This window comes from Psittacula echo (genome assembly GCF_963264785.1).
Source record: "Psittacula echo genome assembly, chromosome: 4".
Lineage (NCBI taxonomy): Eukaryota > Metazoa > Chordata > Aves > Psittaciformes > Psittacidae > Psittacula > Psittacula echo.
Window position 1 is genome coordinate 118323978 of NC_137738.1, and position 16048 is coordinate 118340025.

Below are 16048 nucleotides of genomic sequence, written 5' to 3' on the forward strand. Positions count from 1 at the left end.
CATCCCTTGTCCCTTGGGGTAAAGTAGCCCTGGGGAGGAGCTCAGTGCAAAGGAGCAGCAGAACCCGCACCCGAGCTGTGCTTCACCTCAGGTAAGGCCACGGCAGCACACGGGGAAGCGGTTTTATTGTTTCGCCATTGAAATCAATGCGCTGTGAGGCAGCACCTTGTGTTACAACCACCCTGCAGCCCTAGGGCTTACGGTTATTGCTTGTCCATCTCTTGCACCGCAAGAGGAGCAGAAGGAATCAAAACCTGGATAGCATCCCCATATCCCTATTGCTCATTTCACTCTGTACCGGTCCAAGGAGTGGCACTGTGTTCTTCCTAACAGCTTGCTGCTTCAAGCATTGCCGGTGGTGCAGAGCCCATCGGCAGTGTCAGGCTCATCGTCTTCAGACTCCGCCTCCAAAATGATGGCCACCTCGGAGAACTTCACTCCTTTCAGGTCTTTCTCAGGGGGAGGTGTTCTGGGGTGTGGGGTTAAGGAAAGAGCTGGCTCCTGGTTCCTGTCTGTCAGAAAGGAGTCCTGCGAGAGAACGTAGCACGGGTGAGGCAGGAAGCGGTGAGTGCTGGAGTGTGATGCGTTGCAAGCAGAGGTTAACTTTATATATATATAAATCTATTTTGTGGAGAGGCGAAGCTGCGTGGAGAGCTCAGAGCAGCTTCCAGTGTCTAAAGGGGCCTACGAGGATGCTGGAGGATTAGATCCAACCGCTGATGAAGAGCAGGATACTCTTTGTCAGGGACTGTAGTGACAGGACAAGGGGTGATGGGTTCAAACTGAAACAGGGGAAGTGCAGGTTAGATATAAGGAAGAAGTTCTTTACTGTGGGGATGCTGAGGGCGCTGTGCCCAGAGAAGCTGTGGCTGCCCCATCCCTGGCAGTGTTCAAGGCCAGGTTGGACACAGGGGCTTGGAGCAACCTGCTCTAGTGGAAGGTGTCCCTGCCCGTGGCAGGGGGTTGGAACTGGATGAGCTTTAAGGACCCTTCCAACCCAAACCATTCTATAATTCTATATTCTGTTTCCGAAGCTTGCAATGAAAGCATTCGTTTTAAGGCTGCAGGTTTTAGGAGCAGCCCATGAGTACCCTTTACACGTTCCATAAAAGGTAGAAGAAAATCATCATTTCTGGACCACAAAACTATTGTCCTCCTTCTAAGCAGGACAAGCAGCCCCTCCCCAATAACTGATCATTACTTCATATAAGATTTTATTACTATTATTTCTGTTTCCATCAGTGGGTTACTTTTTTTTTTATAATGCTGTCAGTTATTTGATGGAGGATGATAAAATCTCACCCCACTCTTTGCAATTGGGAAGCTGGTTACCTGCTTGGCTGTGAAATCTGCAGTGTGCTGGGCATCCGCATTTCGGGGCTCAGCAGCTTTTCCAGATGCTCCATTATCTTCGTGTTTGCTGTTGAAATCTAACAGCAGCGTCTCAAGATAACTGCATTTTTCATCAGCCTGAATCAGATCTTTGTCGGAGTCTCCTCCTTTGGTGTTTCCCATGTTGCTAAACGCGACCATTTCCTTTTCCCTGAAGGAGTGAAGAGAATTCCCAACACCTTGAGCTGGCAAACAGTTAAGTGAGAAGAATCTCAGCCTCTCTACAACTGAGAGCAGCATGTACGCTCATCTCAAAATGAATGGGATTTAACATTCAGAGGAACATTAAGTGGCTTCTTGTATCCTGAAGGGTTTTTTTATGCATAAGGCTAAAGAATGAATAGGAGTTTGCACTTGTGATTTTTGATATAAAATTAAAGGGCATTAGGACCCTTCATGCATTGAGTTTTTACTTGTAACTGTAAGGGTTCTTAAGAATTGACCTGTACACCACTGAAATATACAAGGAAAATGCTCTGTCACCAGAATAAACGAGAGCCAAACCTTTTGATATCCTATGTTTTTATAAGTTTGTGTTACCACCATTTGACTTACACATTATTGACGTGCTCGAGTTTCTCTAAGCTTTTCACACTTCCATTTTTGTCAGTTGCCCACGGATTATCAATACCCTCCGCAATTTCAGCTCGCTGCTTAACCAAATACTGCTGCTCCTGCTTCCTGCAAGTGATAAATACATTCAAATAGAATGGTTAGTTCATTTTGGAGATTGGCTTTACAGTTGTTTTAAAAACAGAACTCAAAGTACTTGTGTCAGGGCTTTAATACACAATGTTTCAGGATAAGTTTGGAGTATTTCCTGTTTTCCCATAATGGCAGGAGGGTGAATACCCGCTGCCCTCTTGGAAATGAGGACTTGTTTTCCTCTACAAAGCAGTCCTGCTGCCACTGAAGTTTGCAGCAAAACCTGCTCTGATTTCAGCATTTGTGGGGTTACAGGAAATGTTTGTGGGTATATTACAGCTCCTTGTGCCCCCCTTCACAGCTGAAATGTCTGCTGTCCAGATTTCTGATTTTAAATCTATTTGTTTCTGCTGTTGCTGCGTGACAAACACAAGGAGAATCCAACGTTCAGTTACACAAAGTGTCTCTAATACAGTACACCAGGCATTTTGGTTTGCAGCAAATCTTAGGCAATACTCCAGGCAAATATCAGTAATTCATCAGCTAAGTATTTTTCAGCTTGACATCTAAAGTGAACTTATTAGTTGTAAGTCAAAGTTTTATTGTTAAAATATTTGTACCTTCTCCTTTTTATGGTAAAAGCTACATATACCAGGAAGCCGATGAGGCTGCAGGCCAGCAGAACACTGAGCGCTATCGTTGCAATGAGTTCAGGACTTGCTGAGTCAGCAGGAGCTTCTTCTATGCTGGTGGTAACAGGCCTTGAAAATATTTTCTCCAGTTCTGTCTCAATGTTACTCTTCTGCTCCTGAAGTTTTCTGAAGATAGAAGAGTAAACTGCTCATTACTTATCAGACCTTCACTTTGGCTTGCAGACTAGTGAAGAAAACAACAGAAATAGCACTTCTTGGACCTATTCCAAAGATTCAGACATGTCTTTAATTCAGGAAAAACTCTGTTTTCTAGCAACAAACTGTGCTGCTTATGAGCTAAGTGGTGCAACACTGGGAAAAATGGAACTTGAGAGGTCAGTATCCTTTAAAGCCACATGAAGGCAGCGGCATGTACTCTTATAGATACCAACAGCACTTTCCTCAGGGGAAAAGCAGCTTCACAGTAGCTTTCCAATGCCTAAAGGGGCCTGGAAGAAGTCTGAAGAGTGGCTTTTTACAAGGGCATGTAGGGACAGGACAAGAAGAAATGGCTTTAAACTGACAGAGGGGAGATTTTAGATTATTCATTATGCAGAAGCTCTTCCCTGTGAGGGTGCTGAGGCGCTGGCACAGGGTGCCCAGAGAAGCTGTGGCTGCCCCATCCCTGGCAGTGTTCAAGGCCAGGTTGGACACAGGGGCTTGGAGCAACCTGCTCTAGTGGAAGGTGTCCCTGCCCATGGCAAGGGGTTGGAACTGGATGAGCTTTAAGGACCCTTCCAACCCAAACCATTCTATAATTCTATGCAATAAACAACATTCATGTTTTTGACAAACTCTGAAAATTACTTTTCAATAAAGAATGAAAGCTTTCTGAATTCTAAAAACTCCCTTTAAACCTTGAGATAAACCTCAGATAAACTGTTATTTGATCTAAACCTGCCCAGTCCAAGACATTAATAACCTTCATGGAAACAAACCCCAACTGCATAGCTCTGACACCGTGAACACAAACTGTGCCATACTGACCTTTTTACATCATCTGCAGGTACCTCCTGGTTTGCCTCATCAAAGGCGATGATTTTTACATAGGTTACATCAGTGCTGCTTCTTGCTTTTCTTTCAGCCTCATTGGAATAAACATCAGTGATGTAGACATTCCATGCAAGTTTATCTTCCAGGACCCTGCCATCATATGAAGAACACATTTTAAATTAACTGGGTAATGACAAATTGTTTTACTCTGGAAATTAAATGATATAAATTTGGCATATGTTTAGTAGTTTAATCTAAGCATGTGAAAATGCAGGATTATCATCAGCAAAAGAGTTAAGCTCTTTGGCCAATATCATTGAGTGAATAGCAGGGGGGAAAAGAAATCCAGTCCTTGTGTCTGATAAGCAAAGATACTTTTCATTAGTAGTGCTACATAACTTGTGCATATAGCCTGAAAATTCTTAGTTAGGTGCCATTAGCATAGCTGAATAATTAATTAGAGAAAGGCAGGGTTAAAACCCCTTATTACCTAGATTTCATAACCAATATTGTATAGTAGATCATATATTTAGTCATGCTTTTCAAAGTGGCATATGTCTCATTTCGTGCTTGACATTATAAATACAGGCTTTTATAAGTTTGTTATACCAATAGAGTATTATAAACAGTAAAGGTGGGGAGGAGGAATATTTAGCCTCATAATGCACCATCCCTGGAGACATTCAAGGCCAGGCTGGACGTGTTCTGGGCAGCCTGATCTAGTTGAAGATGTCCCTGCTGATTGCAGGGGGTTAGGCTACATGACTTCTGAAGGTCTCTTCCAGTCCAAACTATTCTATGAAGTTCTTTCCAACCCCAACCATTCTAAGATTCTCATTGTTTTCTCGTTTTTCACAGGGAGGTTTTCACACTGGATCAGACCTCAGGCCCAGCTGATGCATTTAATTTTTACTGACCAGAAACTGGTGCCATAATAATTTCAACATCACAAACTCATGTTTCCAGCCTTCAAAGTGATTTCGCCTCAAAAGCACAAGACTCAATATTTCCAATGTAAATCCATGTTTATGTATAATCAAACAAAAGACCCTGTGTCTTCATTAATGTACGCAAAAGGCCAAAATATGTTTCTAATTGTGGCCATCCACATACCACTAGCTAATCCATTAGCACAGTATGTCTGAAACCTCCTTGAGGAGCTCTGCTGCTGCACCACAGGGGGTTTTTGATGTGTAGCGAAGGTGGGTTTGGTTTGTGGCTTCTGCCTGTTTCCACATTTGCATCTTGGCCTACTGTCAATGAAAGCTGTATCCTAGGCTGTTAAAAATCACAGAAACATGGAGGTGGGAAGAGACCTCTTGGAATTGTCTAGTGCAGTGGCCACTCTGGCACTCATCAGCCTAAGCCAAAGCCTTACCAGGTAAAAACTGGTGGATTCCTCTGAATTCCCTCAAATTATCCTGAACTGCAACAAGTTGAAGGCCTTGTCTTTCATGGGCACTGGCTGTACACCTTCCCTCACTACAGGCTGTCAGACCCCTGTATCTCAAAGGGACCCTAAACTTGTCATTAGATATTATATAACAATAAGCTTCGCAGTTTCAGAAATACCTTTTTACTTCAATAATGTTTCTTTCAACAATATTGATCATCTCACTAAGTACCACCAGCACAATGTTGTTACTGGAACTGGAATCCACAGTTACCTAAGAAAGAAAGAAAGCACATGTATCCTGGGCTGCATCAAGAGGAGCGTGACCAGCAGGTCGAAGGAGGTGATCCTGCCCCTCTACTCTGCTCTCGTGAGACCTCACTGGGAGTATTGTGTGCAGTTCTGGTGTCCTCAACATAAAAAGGACATGGAACTGTTGGAACAAGTCCAGAGGAGGCCACGAGGATGATCAGGGGACTGGAGCACCTCCTGTACGGAGACAGGCTGAGAAAGTTGGGGCTGTTCAGCCTGGAGAAGAGAAGGCTGCGTGGAGACCTCAGAGCAGCTTCCAGTGTCTGAAGGGGGCCTACAAGGATGCTGGGGATGGACTCTTCATCAGGGACTGTAGTGACAGGACAAGGGGTAACGGGTTCAAACTGAAACAGGGGAAGTTTAGATTGGATATAAGGAAGAAATTCTTTACTGTGAGGGTGGTGAGGCACTGGAATGGGTTGCCCAGGGAGGTTGTGAATGCTCCATCCCTGGCGGTGTTCAAGGCCAGGTTGGATGAGGCCTTGGGTGACATGGTTTAGTGTGGGTGTCCCTGCCCATGGCAGGGGGGTTGGAACTGGATGATCTTAAGGTCCTTTCCAACCCAAACTATTCTATGATTCTATTCTATGATTCTAAGGTTTTCTCAAGCATTTGTACCTTGCTTAGATTGACTTTCAAAGAAAACCGTAATAAATAAACCCCCAAGGTCCCCTCTGATGTAAAATAGTTGTCCTCTAAAAGCCAGTCTTCATGGCAGCATATTTTTATGTCAGCGGAAACAGTAACCACATAATTCTGGCCTGGAAGTACATAGTGAATATTGGTGTATCACCTACTCTCACTGTGTGATGTTAAGTGCCATTACCAAACCCTTCTTGTATTCAGAGTATGGACATAGAAGCAAATCAGGACTGTAAATAATCTTTCTTACATTGACTGTTGTCCGGGCTGTGAGTCTGCTTGTGCCTTGGTCTGTAGCTTGGACTTCCAGATAAAATGTTCCAGCCTTTCCTGCTACAGACACGGTGAAAACCTGCCCTGTATTTTCATCTATGTCAAATTCATTGCTTTCATTGTTCACTAAGCTGTACAGCAGACGTCCGTTGTCTCCTGAATCTGGATCTGTGGCCTGGGTTTAAAAAAGGCAATTTGTGAAACTCAACTTACGGCTTTTGGGCTGCACATTGCTCTTCAGTCATTAAACTGCAGTTGCTGTTTGTAAGACCAGGTATTCTAGGATGGTGCTGTCATGTTTTTCTCTTTGCACTAAACACAAAGTGGGGCACAAACTATCAGAATCAGAGCAAGGGTATGAAAGAGGAAAGACATTTGCCATAATAAGGTCTGGAGGATTCTACAGCCACAAGCATAAAAGGAGCAGGCTAGAACTGAGTGATAACACCAGACTTGGAAATTGCTTCATTTTGTAACTCGTTTCCCTTTTGGGTCTGATAGGTAACAAAGTGGTTAACAGTGCCAAAGAAACAACAATAGGCTGTGCAGTATGTAATCCATAGTGGCAGCATGGGTCAGAACAGAGTATCTAGCTCTTCTGACAGACTCACTGGTAGGACAAGTATGGACCAGTTACCTGAACACCCAGTCTTTCACCAGCATTATATTAAACCTGGATGATGGGCTGAATCTGTCTCAAGCTTTCAAGAGCAGATAGAAGAGCCCCTTTAAACCAGTTTAACTATGGAAGAAATCCAAATCTTACAAAAGATTCCGTCCTCATGAAGAGCAGAGGAGGATGCTTTACCTGCACTGTGATAACAGGGTACTTGTACGGCACGGTGTTGGGTATCCGAGCAGAGTAGGTGTCGCTCAGAAATACTGGCTCTTCATTTACATCCTGCACTGAGACTCTCAGCATTGCCACGTTTTCAGCAAACAGGCCTGTGAAAGAAACACAACTGCAGCAACAGACAGCATCAAAGTACAGCTTTCAAAGGCTGGGTCAGGCTGTGGCTTTGCAGCCGTATCTGTGCTGCATGTGAGGAGGAGAGAGAAGAAAGGGAATGCAGCAGGAATGTGCCCAGAGGAACTGTAAACTCACTCCTCCGGAGGCCTCAGTGAGAGCCTATATTGGGTTGCAAATACAGAAGACGTGTTCTTTGCCCCTGATTTAAGTTGAAATGTCCTCCAAAGCATAAACTTACTGGCATACTGGACTTGTGTGACAGATGGGAGGTTTTCATTTGCTTCAACTAAAAGCACATACTCAGAAACTTCCTCATAGTTCAAATTAACTGCTGTTCTCAGCTGACCGCTTCTTGGATCCAATCTAAAATGACCTGAAAGGTAAAGCATGCACCTTCATTGTTATAGCTACCATTTCACTTGTATCCCTCCTACCTCTTAGTTGCCCTGGATGTTGCCATGGGTCCTTTGCTCTCAAGAATGTGAAATGCAACACTTCCCATGGTGAGCAGAAGAGGCATCACAGCAAGCAGGCCTTAAACATGTCAAGGAGCAATATACTTGGGAAACAGAACTGCAGCTTCTCGTTGCACAACTCCTTTTTCACAGATTTCCAAGTTTTTTCTCTCAGTTTCCATATATATATTTCTCCTTTTCTGTGCACCATATGGAGATGCAGCACAGCTGCAGGAGCTGAAGGAGGCAGATGCCCTAACATAGGTGCCAGTGCAAGGAAATGATAGACTGAAAGTGATTGGCAGGGAGGAAGCTGCTTGCTAAGAACGACTTCAGTTTTGGCTCCCTCAACCTGCAAATTACCCTAACTTGAGACTGCAGGAACCCATTTTCTAGCAAGTTACTACCCCTTTTTTAGCCAAAGAAGATGAAACAAAGTCCATGCTGGAAAAAAAAAAAGCTCAGGAAACAAATTTTGTGTATTTTCTTTTTAAAATAAGACACAAATTTCTATCCTTGCTTTCCATCTCCTCATTTACATACAGCAACATCTGCCACACAAAAGACAGGTTATTCTGTTATCTGTTTTAACTCGTAGGGGAAATAGCACTCACCTTTTTCATTGCCAGATGCAATCGTGTAGTCAATCTGTTTTCCTGAAGTTTCAATCACAGTAAAATCATAAATTAAATAATCCACTCCTGTGTTTTCCAGAATGGAAACGCTGATACAGGAAATAAATGAGAAACCATAATGTTAAACTCCCCAGCAGTTGTTGCACTGGCAGGCTTTGCAATTTAACTCGTTAATAGCAAGTTCTCTGTGGGAAACCCTGCTCCCTCCCCTCTAGTTGTTTGCTAGAGTTCCATGACTTTCAGAGTACAAGCACTACTTTCCTAGCCAGACGTTGTTTATCCTTGAGTAAAGGCTAAGGAAAAATGCTTTATTAGTGTGCAAGAGGAAAGGGACAAAGAGCCTGGCTCATACAGGCTGCACGATAAAGAAAAGGTGATGCCTCAAATCAGATTCACAGAACCAGTGGCATAGCAGAATTTCTTGGATGTGTTGTTTGAAGAAACACCCATGTCCTTTCTTCTGCATGGAAGAATGCAAAAATGAGCTTCAACTGTACTATGTTTCCAACTGCCTGGAGAATATGTACTAGTTATAGAACCATAGAATCATAGAATAGTCAGGGTTAGAAAGGACCTTAAGATCATCCAGTTCCAACCCCCCTCCCATGGGCAGGGACACCCCACACTAAACCATGGCACCCAAGGCTCTGTCCAGCCTGGCCTTGAACACCGCCAAGGATGGAGCATTCACAACCTCCCTGGGCAACCCATTCCAGTGCCTCACCACCCTCTCAGTAAAGAATTTCTTCCTTATATCCAATCTAAACTTCCCCTGTTTCAGTTTGAACCCGTTACCCCTTGTCCTGTCACTGCAGTCCCTGATGAAGAGTCCATCCCCAGCATCCTTGTAGGCCCCCTTCAGATACTGGAAGGCTGCTCTGAGGTCTCCACACAGCCTTCTCTTCTCCAGGCTGAACACAGTATCACAGTATCACAGTATCACAGTATGTTAGAGATTGGAAGGGACCTCAAAAGATCATCTAGTCCAATCCCCCTGCCGGAGCAGGAACACCCAGATGAGGTTACACAGGAATGTGTCCAGGTGGGTTTTGAATGTCTCCAGAGAAGGAGACTCCACAACCTCCCTGGGCAGCCTGTTCCAGTGTTCCGTCACCCTCACTGAGAAGAAGTTTCTTCTCAAGTTTAAGTGAAACCTCTTGTGTTCCAGTTTGTACCCATTACCCCTTGTCCTATCATTGTTTGCCACTGAGAAGAGCCTGGCTCCATCCTCGTGACACTCCCCCTTTATATATTTATATACAGTAACAGGGTCACCCCTCAGTCTCCTCTTCTCCAAACTATAGAGACCCAGCTCCCTCAGCCTTTCCTCATAAGGGAGATGCTCCACTCCCTTAATCATCTTTGTCGCCCTGCGCTGGACTCTCTCCAGCAGGTCCCTGTCCTTCTTGAACTGAGGGGCCCAGAACTGGACACAATATTCCAGGTGCGGTCTCACCAGGGCAGAGTAGAGGGGAAGGAGGACCTCTCTCGACCTACTGACCACCCCCCTTCTAATACACCCCAGGATGCCATTGGCCTTCTTGGCCACAAGGGCACAGTGCTGGCTCATGGTCATCCTGCTGTCCACTAGGACCCCCAGGTCCCTCTCCCCTACACTGCTCTCTAACAGGTCGTTCCCCAACCTATACTGGAACCTGGGGTTGTTCCTGCCCAGATGCAGGGCTCTACACTTTCCCTTGTTATATTTCATCAAGTTTCTCCCTGCCCAACTCTCCAGCCTGTCCAGGTCCCGCTGGATGGCAGCACAGCCTTCTGGCGTGTCAGCCACTCCTCCCAGCTTAGTGTCATCAGCAAACTTGCTGACAGTACACTCAATTCCCTCATCTAAAGCATTGATGAATATATTAAATAATACTGGTCCCAATACTGACCCTTGAGGCACTCCACTAGATACAGGCCTCCAACTGGACTCCGCCCCATAGACTACAACTCTCTGGCTTCTGTCCTTCAGCCAGTTCGCAGTCCATCTCACTACCTGATCATCCAGGCCACACTTCCTCAATTTAGCTATGAGGATGCTGTGGGAGACTCTGTCAAATGCTTTGCTGAAGTCAAGGTAGACCACGTCCACCGCTCTGCCATCATCCATCCATCGTGTTATTTCCTCATAAAAGGCTAGGAGGTTGGTCAAGCATGACTTCCCCTTGGTAAAGCCATGTTGACTGCCCCTCATAACCCTCTTATCCTTGACCTGCCTTAAGATGGCACCAAGGATAAGGTTTTCCATCACTTTCCCAGGGATGGAGGTGAGGCTGACCGGTCTATAGTTACCCGGGTCCTCCTTCTTGCCCTTTTTGAAGACTGGAGTGACATTTGCTTTCCTCCAGTCCTCAGGCACCTCTCCCATTTCCCAACACTTGGTAAAGATGATGGAGAGTGGTCTAGCAATGACTTCCGCCAGTTCCCTCAGCACCCGCGGGTGCATCCCATCTGGACCCATGGATTTATGGATGTCCAGATTGCTCAACTGGTCCCTAACCCATTCCTCGTCGACTAAGGCAAACTGCTCCAGTGACCTGACTTCATCTGAGGTCTCAGGAGTACAGGGCTCTTCAGGACTGCCTCCAGCAGAGTAGACTGAGACAAAGAAGGCATTCAATAACTCTGCCATCTCTGTATCCTCTGTCACCAGGGCACCCATCTCGTTCACCAGTGGGCCAACCTTGCCTCTGGTGTTAGTTTTATCAGCTATGTATTTGAAAAAGCTCTTTCTGCTGTCCTTGACCCCTCTCGCCAGATTTAATTCTAAGGAGGCCTTAGCCATCCTAGCTGCCTTCCTACATCCTCTAGCAGCAGCCTTATATTCCTCCCAACTTTCTCAGCCTGTCTCCATACGGGAGGTGCTCCAGCCCCTGAGCGTCCTCGTGGCCTCCTCTGGACTTGTTCCAACAGTTCCATGTCCTTTTTATGTTGAGGACACCAGAACTGCACACAATACTCCAAGTGAGGTCTCACAAGAGCAGAGTACTTACTTAATATGAAAGCCTCACCTGATTTCACTCCTGTTAAACTGAGGAACAAATGGGCTGTTGTCAAACACGTAGAGAGTAATCACAGCAGTGGCATTTAAAGAGGGAGAGCCTTTGTCCCTTGCCATCACTGTTAAATGCATCTCCCCAGACCGAGACAGGTTTCCAGTTGTAATTATGTTCCCCTCACTCATATCTTCTATCAGGAAGAATGGGATGAAGTTTTGATCAGGGAGGATGTAGTACTCAACAAGGCCATTTAACCCCTGTCGTGAAAAGAACACAGCTTCATGAAACTCTTGCTTGCAGGACCACATTGTTTCAGTGCCCCAAGTTCAGTATTTCCATGCTTAAAGGACAGAATGTCAGAGGCATTGTAAGTAACTAGAGAGAACCAGGCTCAGAGCTACTTTGGGCTTAAGCTGTAACACAAAAGTCGCAGCAAGGGAAAGGGCCAGTGGGCAGAACCCTTCCAACTCCTCTCAAACTAATTTTGATGTTCTAAGAGCCAAAAAACAGCCATAGCAAAGCTAAAGAGAACTACATGCATTGGGAGCACATCTTGAAGGGTAGGGTACACATTGAAACAAGACTTGACAATGTCTGAATGACTCCAGTGAATTTGTTTCGAGAATGGAAAGCTGGGGTTAGCTATGGTAGATGGGTGATGATGGAACCACATAGCAAAGGAAAATTCAGAAGCAGCTGGCCAGTTACATAGTAAAAACATGGACTAAAAAGATCTCTGAAGGAAGTAAGTTAAGGGCACGTGTAGAGTGGGACAGTCAGAGTAGTGAAAGAGTCATCTAAAGGTGTCAATGACAATAAGCCAAAGTCCCTTGGATCCTTTTGACACCTTGAGGAGAAGTGCAGCCTGTCCACTGCTATGAGGGTGAGCCCCACTCGTGCCCACCACAGGACAGCTGGACACGTTTTACTCTGCACATCACTTCACTTTCCTGAAACAAGCCATTTTGACAAACCCTTAGGGTTTGCTCTATTGAGCTTTGCTCTTATTTCTGAAAAGCACTGGATTCTGTTCTTCTATGGCTCTGTGGCAGCAGGAGCAAACCCTGCCAGGAATGCCTGTTAGTACCAGGGAATCTGCATAGCTAGAGTTATTTCAGGAAGAGGGAGGAAGAGAGACACTGTCCAGTAATTTCAGTGTTGGACTCTGCCCCAGAATCCTCAAAGTGCAGCAGAGGACCAGACAGACTTATCTGAAGGATGAGTTTCATTAGGAATTCAGTGCACATCTCACAGGGTCCAGCAACTTTCACAAGCAATTTCACTTCTTATATAAAATCACAGAATCCCAGACTGGTTTTGGTCAGAAGGGACCTGAAAGCTCCTCCAGTTCCAACCCCCTGCCACGGGCAGGGACACCTTCCACTAGAGCAGGCGGCTCCAAGCCCCTGTGTCCAACCTGGCCTTGAACACTGCCAGGGATGGGGCAGCCACAGCTTCTCTGGGCACCCTGTGCCAGCGCCTCAGCACCCTCACAGGGAAGAGCTTCTGCCTAAGAGCTCGTCTCAGTCTCCCGTCTGTCAGCTTGAAGCCATTTCTCCTTGTCCTGTCTCTACAGGCCCTTGTAAAAAGCCCCTCTCCAGATTTCTCACATCATAGAGAAGGATGACAAAAAGGGGCCCTTGGATTCTTTGCAGCAGTGTACCACAGCTGACGCTGTTTTAACCAAAATGATGCATGAAGAACTAGGAAGGCGCCTGCTACACCTCTTTTGTTGTCACTTCTTGATGTTTCATCTTTTAAATGACATAATTAGTGCTGATGTTGTCATGGTGATCTGGTTGACTACTGCATATCTCTGCCAGTGCCTGGGTACTATTTGATGGGTGCAGTACAGATCTAGCAAACAAAATTACTTCAAACAATGGGAACAAAGAGAGTGAGCTGCAGTGCCAACTTCAGAGGTGTTTGGTAAGCAGCCATGTTCAAGCCAGCTATATGATGTTTGTAGCTATATACAGCTATAGAATCTGTTTTACAAGTTCTACTTCAGAAGTTCAAATAACTTCACAGACACTGAATTGCTTCAGTCCTTGTGTACTCCTGACAGACTGGTACAACTCCATATAGTAAGGGGAAAAATCAAGGCAAATATAGCTGAAGAAACATGACCAAAGACAGTGAGTACATGAGCATCAAGGCAGAAACATCAACAGTCCTAACTTCCAATTCCTAGTGCTGTTAGTCAGACAGAATTCACTTTCTGCTGCATTTGGTATTTCATGCCTAGAGAATGGAGAGTAACACATTCGGGCTGCAGCCTCAAGCAGTGTCAATCAGGCGTAGTTACCTGATCTTTGTCGGTAGCGCTCACGGTTATGACATGAGCACCTACAGGATTAATCATGTTTATAGAAGCAGAATAGGAATCCTGAGTGAACACTGGAGCGTTATCATTCACATCCATCACCAGAACAGTGACATGAGTAGTTGCCTAGAAAACAAAATGGTTTCATGCGGTTTAGAATGTCTCAGTGATATTTTTCCGTTATTTTCATGCACAAGAAAGTATAAATCAGGCTTTGAAAATGCCATAGTGAAACATTGTGTTAGGTTTAATTTTGTGAGCTCAATATCAGAGATCACTACAGGACTTTAATGCAAGAGAGAAAGGAAATCAGTGTTGCAGTAGATTCTACTTCTTGAAAGGTGTCTGAATGAATAAGACCAGGATGCCAACATGTCCTACTGCTGCTGCTGGATGCAGGTAAGGGAACCACACGTGTTCCAATTCTGTTCAATGAGTGTTCAATATCTTTCCAAATAAATACAGCACAACTAGGGCAATTTGCTGCAAATTACTTTTCCTCCCATGAAAAATTGTCACGGCACTCACAGTACTGACAGCAGCAGGCAAGAAATCCAGTTTCCCAGCACAGGTTTGTCTGCAAACAATTCAGGGTCAAATTCTACCACGATTTTCAACTAATTATGGTGTATAATAGTACTCAGCATGGGCAAAGGGCACAGAAGTCTGACCCCAAACATGATTAGGTGACTAATTTATTCCGCACCATAAATGTGTTTGATAGGTCCCCCTTCTACTAGTGCCAAATCCACTCTGAATAGAAGAGTCACTGTTCATTACAGTAATGGTCTTTTACCTGAAAGAAAGGGGCAGATTTATTGTTGACTGCATTCACTGTAAGGTTGTATTTATTCATGGTTTCATAGTCTGGAGAGTTCTTTATCTTAATGTTGCCAGTTATTTCATCTATTTCAAATACATTTTCTGCACCACCTAAGATACATTTAAAGAAGCATTATCAATGAATACATCTGAGAAGCACATGAATATATCTTAGAAACACATTATTAACTACACTGTTAAATTATATGTTTACCTGTTTCTTGAGCTCATTAAAACCACTTTTTAAGTATCATTTAGATAATGTAGAAGAAACCCAGATAATACTTGCAGTGGATGAATGTTTGAAACGTGAGCCCACGTGAGGTTAACAAGAGAGTGCTGCTGCCAAGACCTCTAAGAGATGTCACTGAATTTATTCTAACACAGGTGGACTGATTGGCACACAGATCTCTACGAGAAATCAGTTTGACTGTGAAAAGACCTGGCAGTGACTTTTGCTGGTTTTGGCCACCCATGTCGAAAGCCACCTCAAAGTCTGTATGCATACTGGAAATAAGAGACTCTAAAAACATATAAACTGTACACATATCGCTCTTGATGGTCCATACAACAAAACCAGCTATTTCAACTCCTGCAGCCTTTGGTCCAGAGGAGGCTAGGTCTCCATCTCTGTCAGATATAGGAGCAGTGGCCAAAGGGGTGCTCCTCTCAACTGTAATGCCATCAGCTACCACAGTTAAATGTGACAGGAAGCACAACTTAGAGCTATCGGTCACTTCAGTTCACAAGTTGGCACATGAATGTAAAATGAAATTACAGGCCCTTTGTATTAATAGCCTGGGCAGAGATCTGAGGCACAGAGTAGGTGACCTGCTGCCTATTGTGGCACTTGTGCTGCAGAGGTAAAGGTGTCAAGCACAAGGGTGAAGAACACAGCCCTCCAGCAGCCCTCGGTAGTGACTCAAGTCCCTGACACGCTTGTGATACCATTTACATCTGCTCCTAGTAGCTGTGAAGTGCTCACAGTCCATAGCATGAGGAGGGGCCTAATTTAGCAGCATTTATTACCTGGTGCAGGCACACTGGGTTCTTCAAGGCCCTAGACCCTTAAGCTTTGTTCAAGAAAGCCATGAGCATCTTTCTTATCAAAATTACTCCTGCTGATTGCAGCTATGGCAGCCACACAGCTAAAGGCTTTTTTAAAAGCTGATTTTTAACAGAATTAAGAGTATGATTTAAAGCACAAGTTGTCATTTCTGCAGAAGAAGTTCCTATTCAATCAGTTTGAAAGTTGTGTGAGCATAAATTAGTAAAATATCAAACCAGGTTAGAAAGAATCTTATGTAGAAAGGGGTGAGGAGATAACACACATAATGCTTGTTATACTTGTAACAGTGTAGACCACAAAGTGACAGTTGTTCCAGTGCACTGAGAGAATTCCTTGTTATTACCTGTAAGGTTATATACAACAAAGGCATTGTCTCCTGTGTCTCTGTCCGTTGCTGTGATTTTTCCAACTATGAATCCCACAGGCACAT

The 16048-nt window shown here is 44.6% G+C and overlaps 1 protein-coding gene across 1 annotated transcript; it reads right to left on the reverse strand.

The window, feature by feature from the left end:
• Positions 1–246: 246 nt before the first annotated feature.
• LOC308220179 (uncharacterized protein) lies at positions 247–13766 on the reverse strand (the record flags this gene model as incomplete). Its single annotated transcript, XM_080615972.1, has 11 exons — positions 247–528; positions 1333–1543; positions 1948–2073; positions 2658–2855; positions 3717–3872; positions 5295–5389; positions 6320–6517; positions 7151–7287; positions 8382–8491; positions 11414–11658; positions 13710–13766. 11 exons carry the CDS (start codon positions 13764–13766, stop codon positions 343–345), a joined length of 1719 nt encoding a protein of 572 aa, XP_080472098.1. The 3' UTR covers positions 247–342.
• Positions 13767–16048: the final 2282 nt, after the last annotated feature.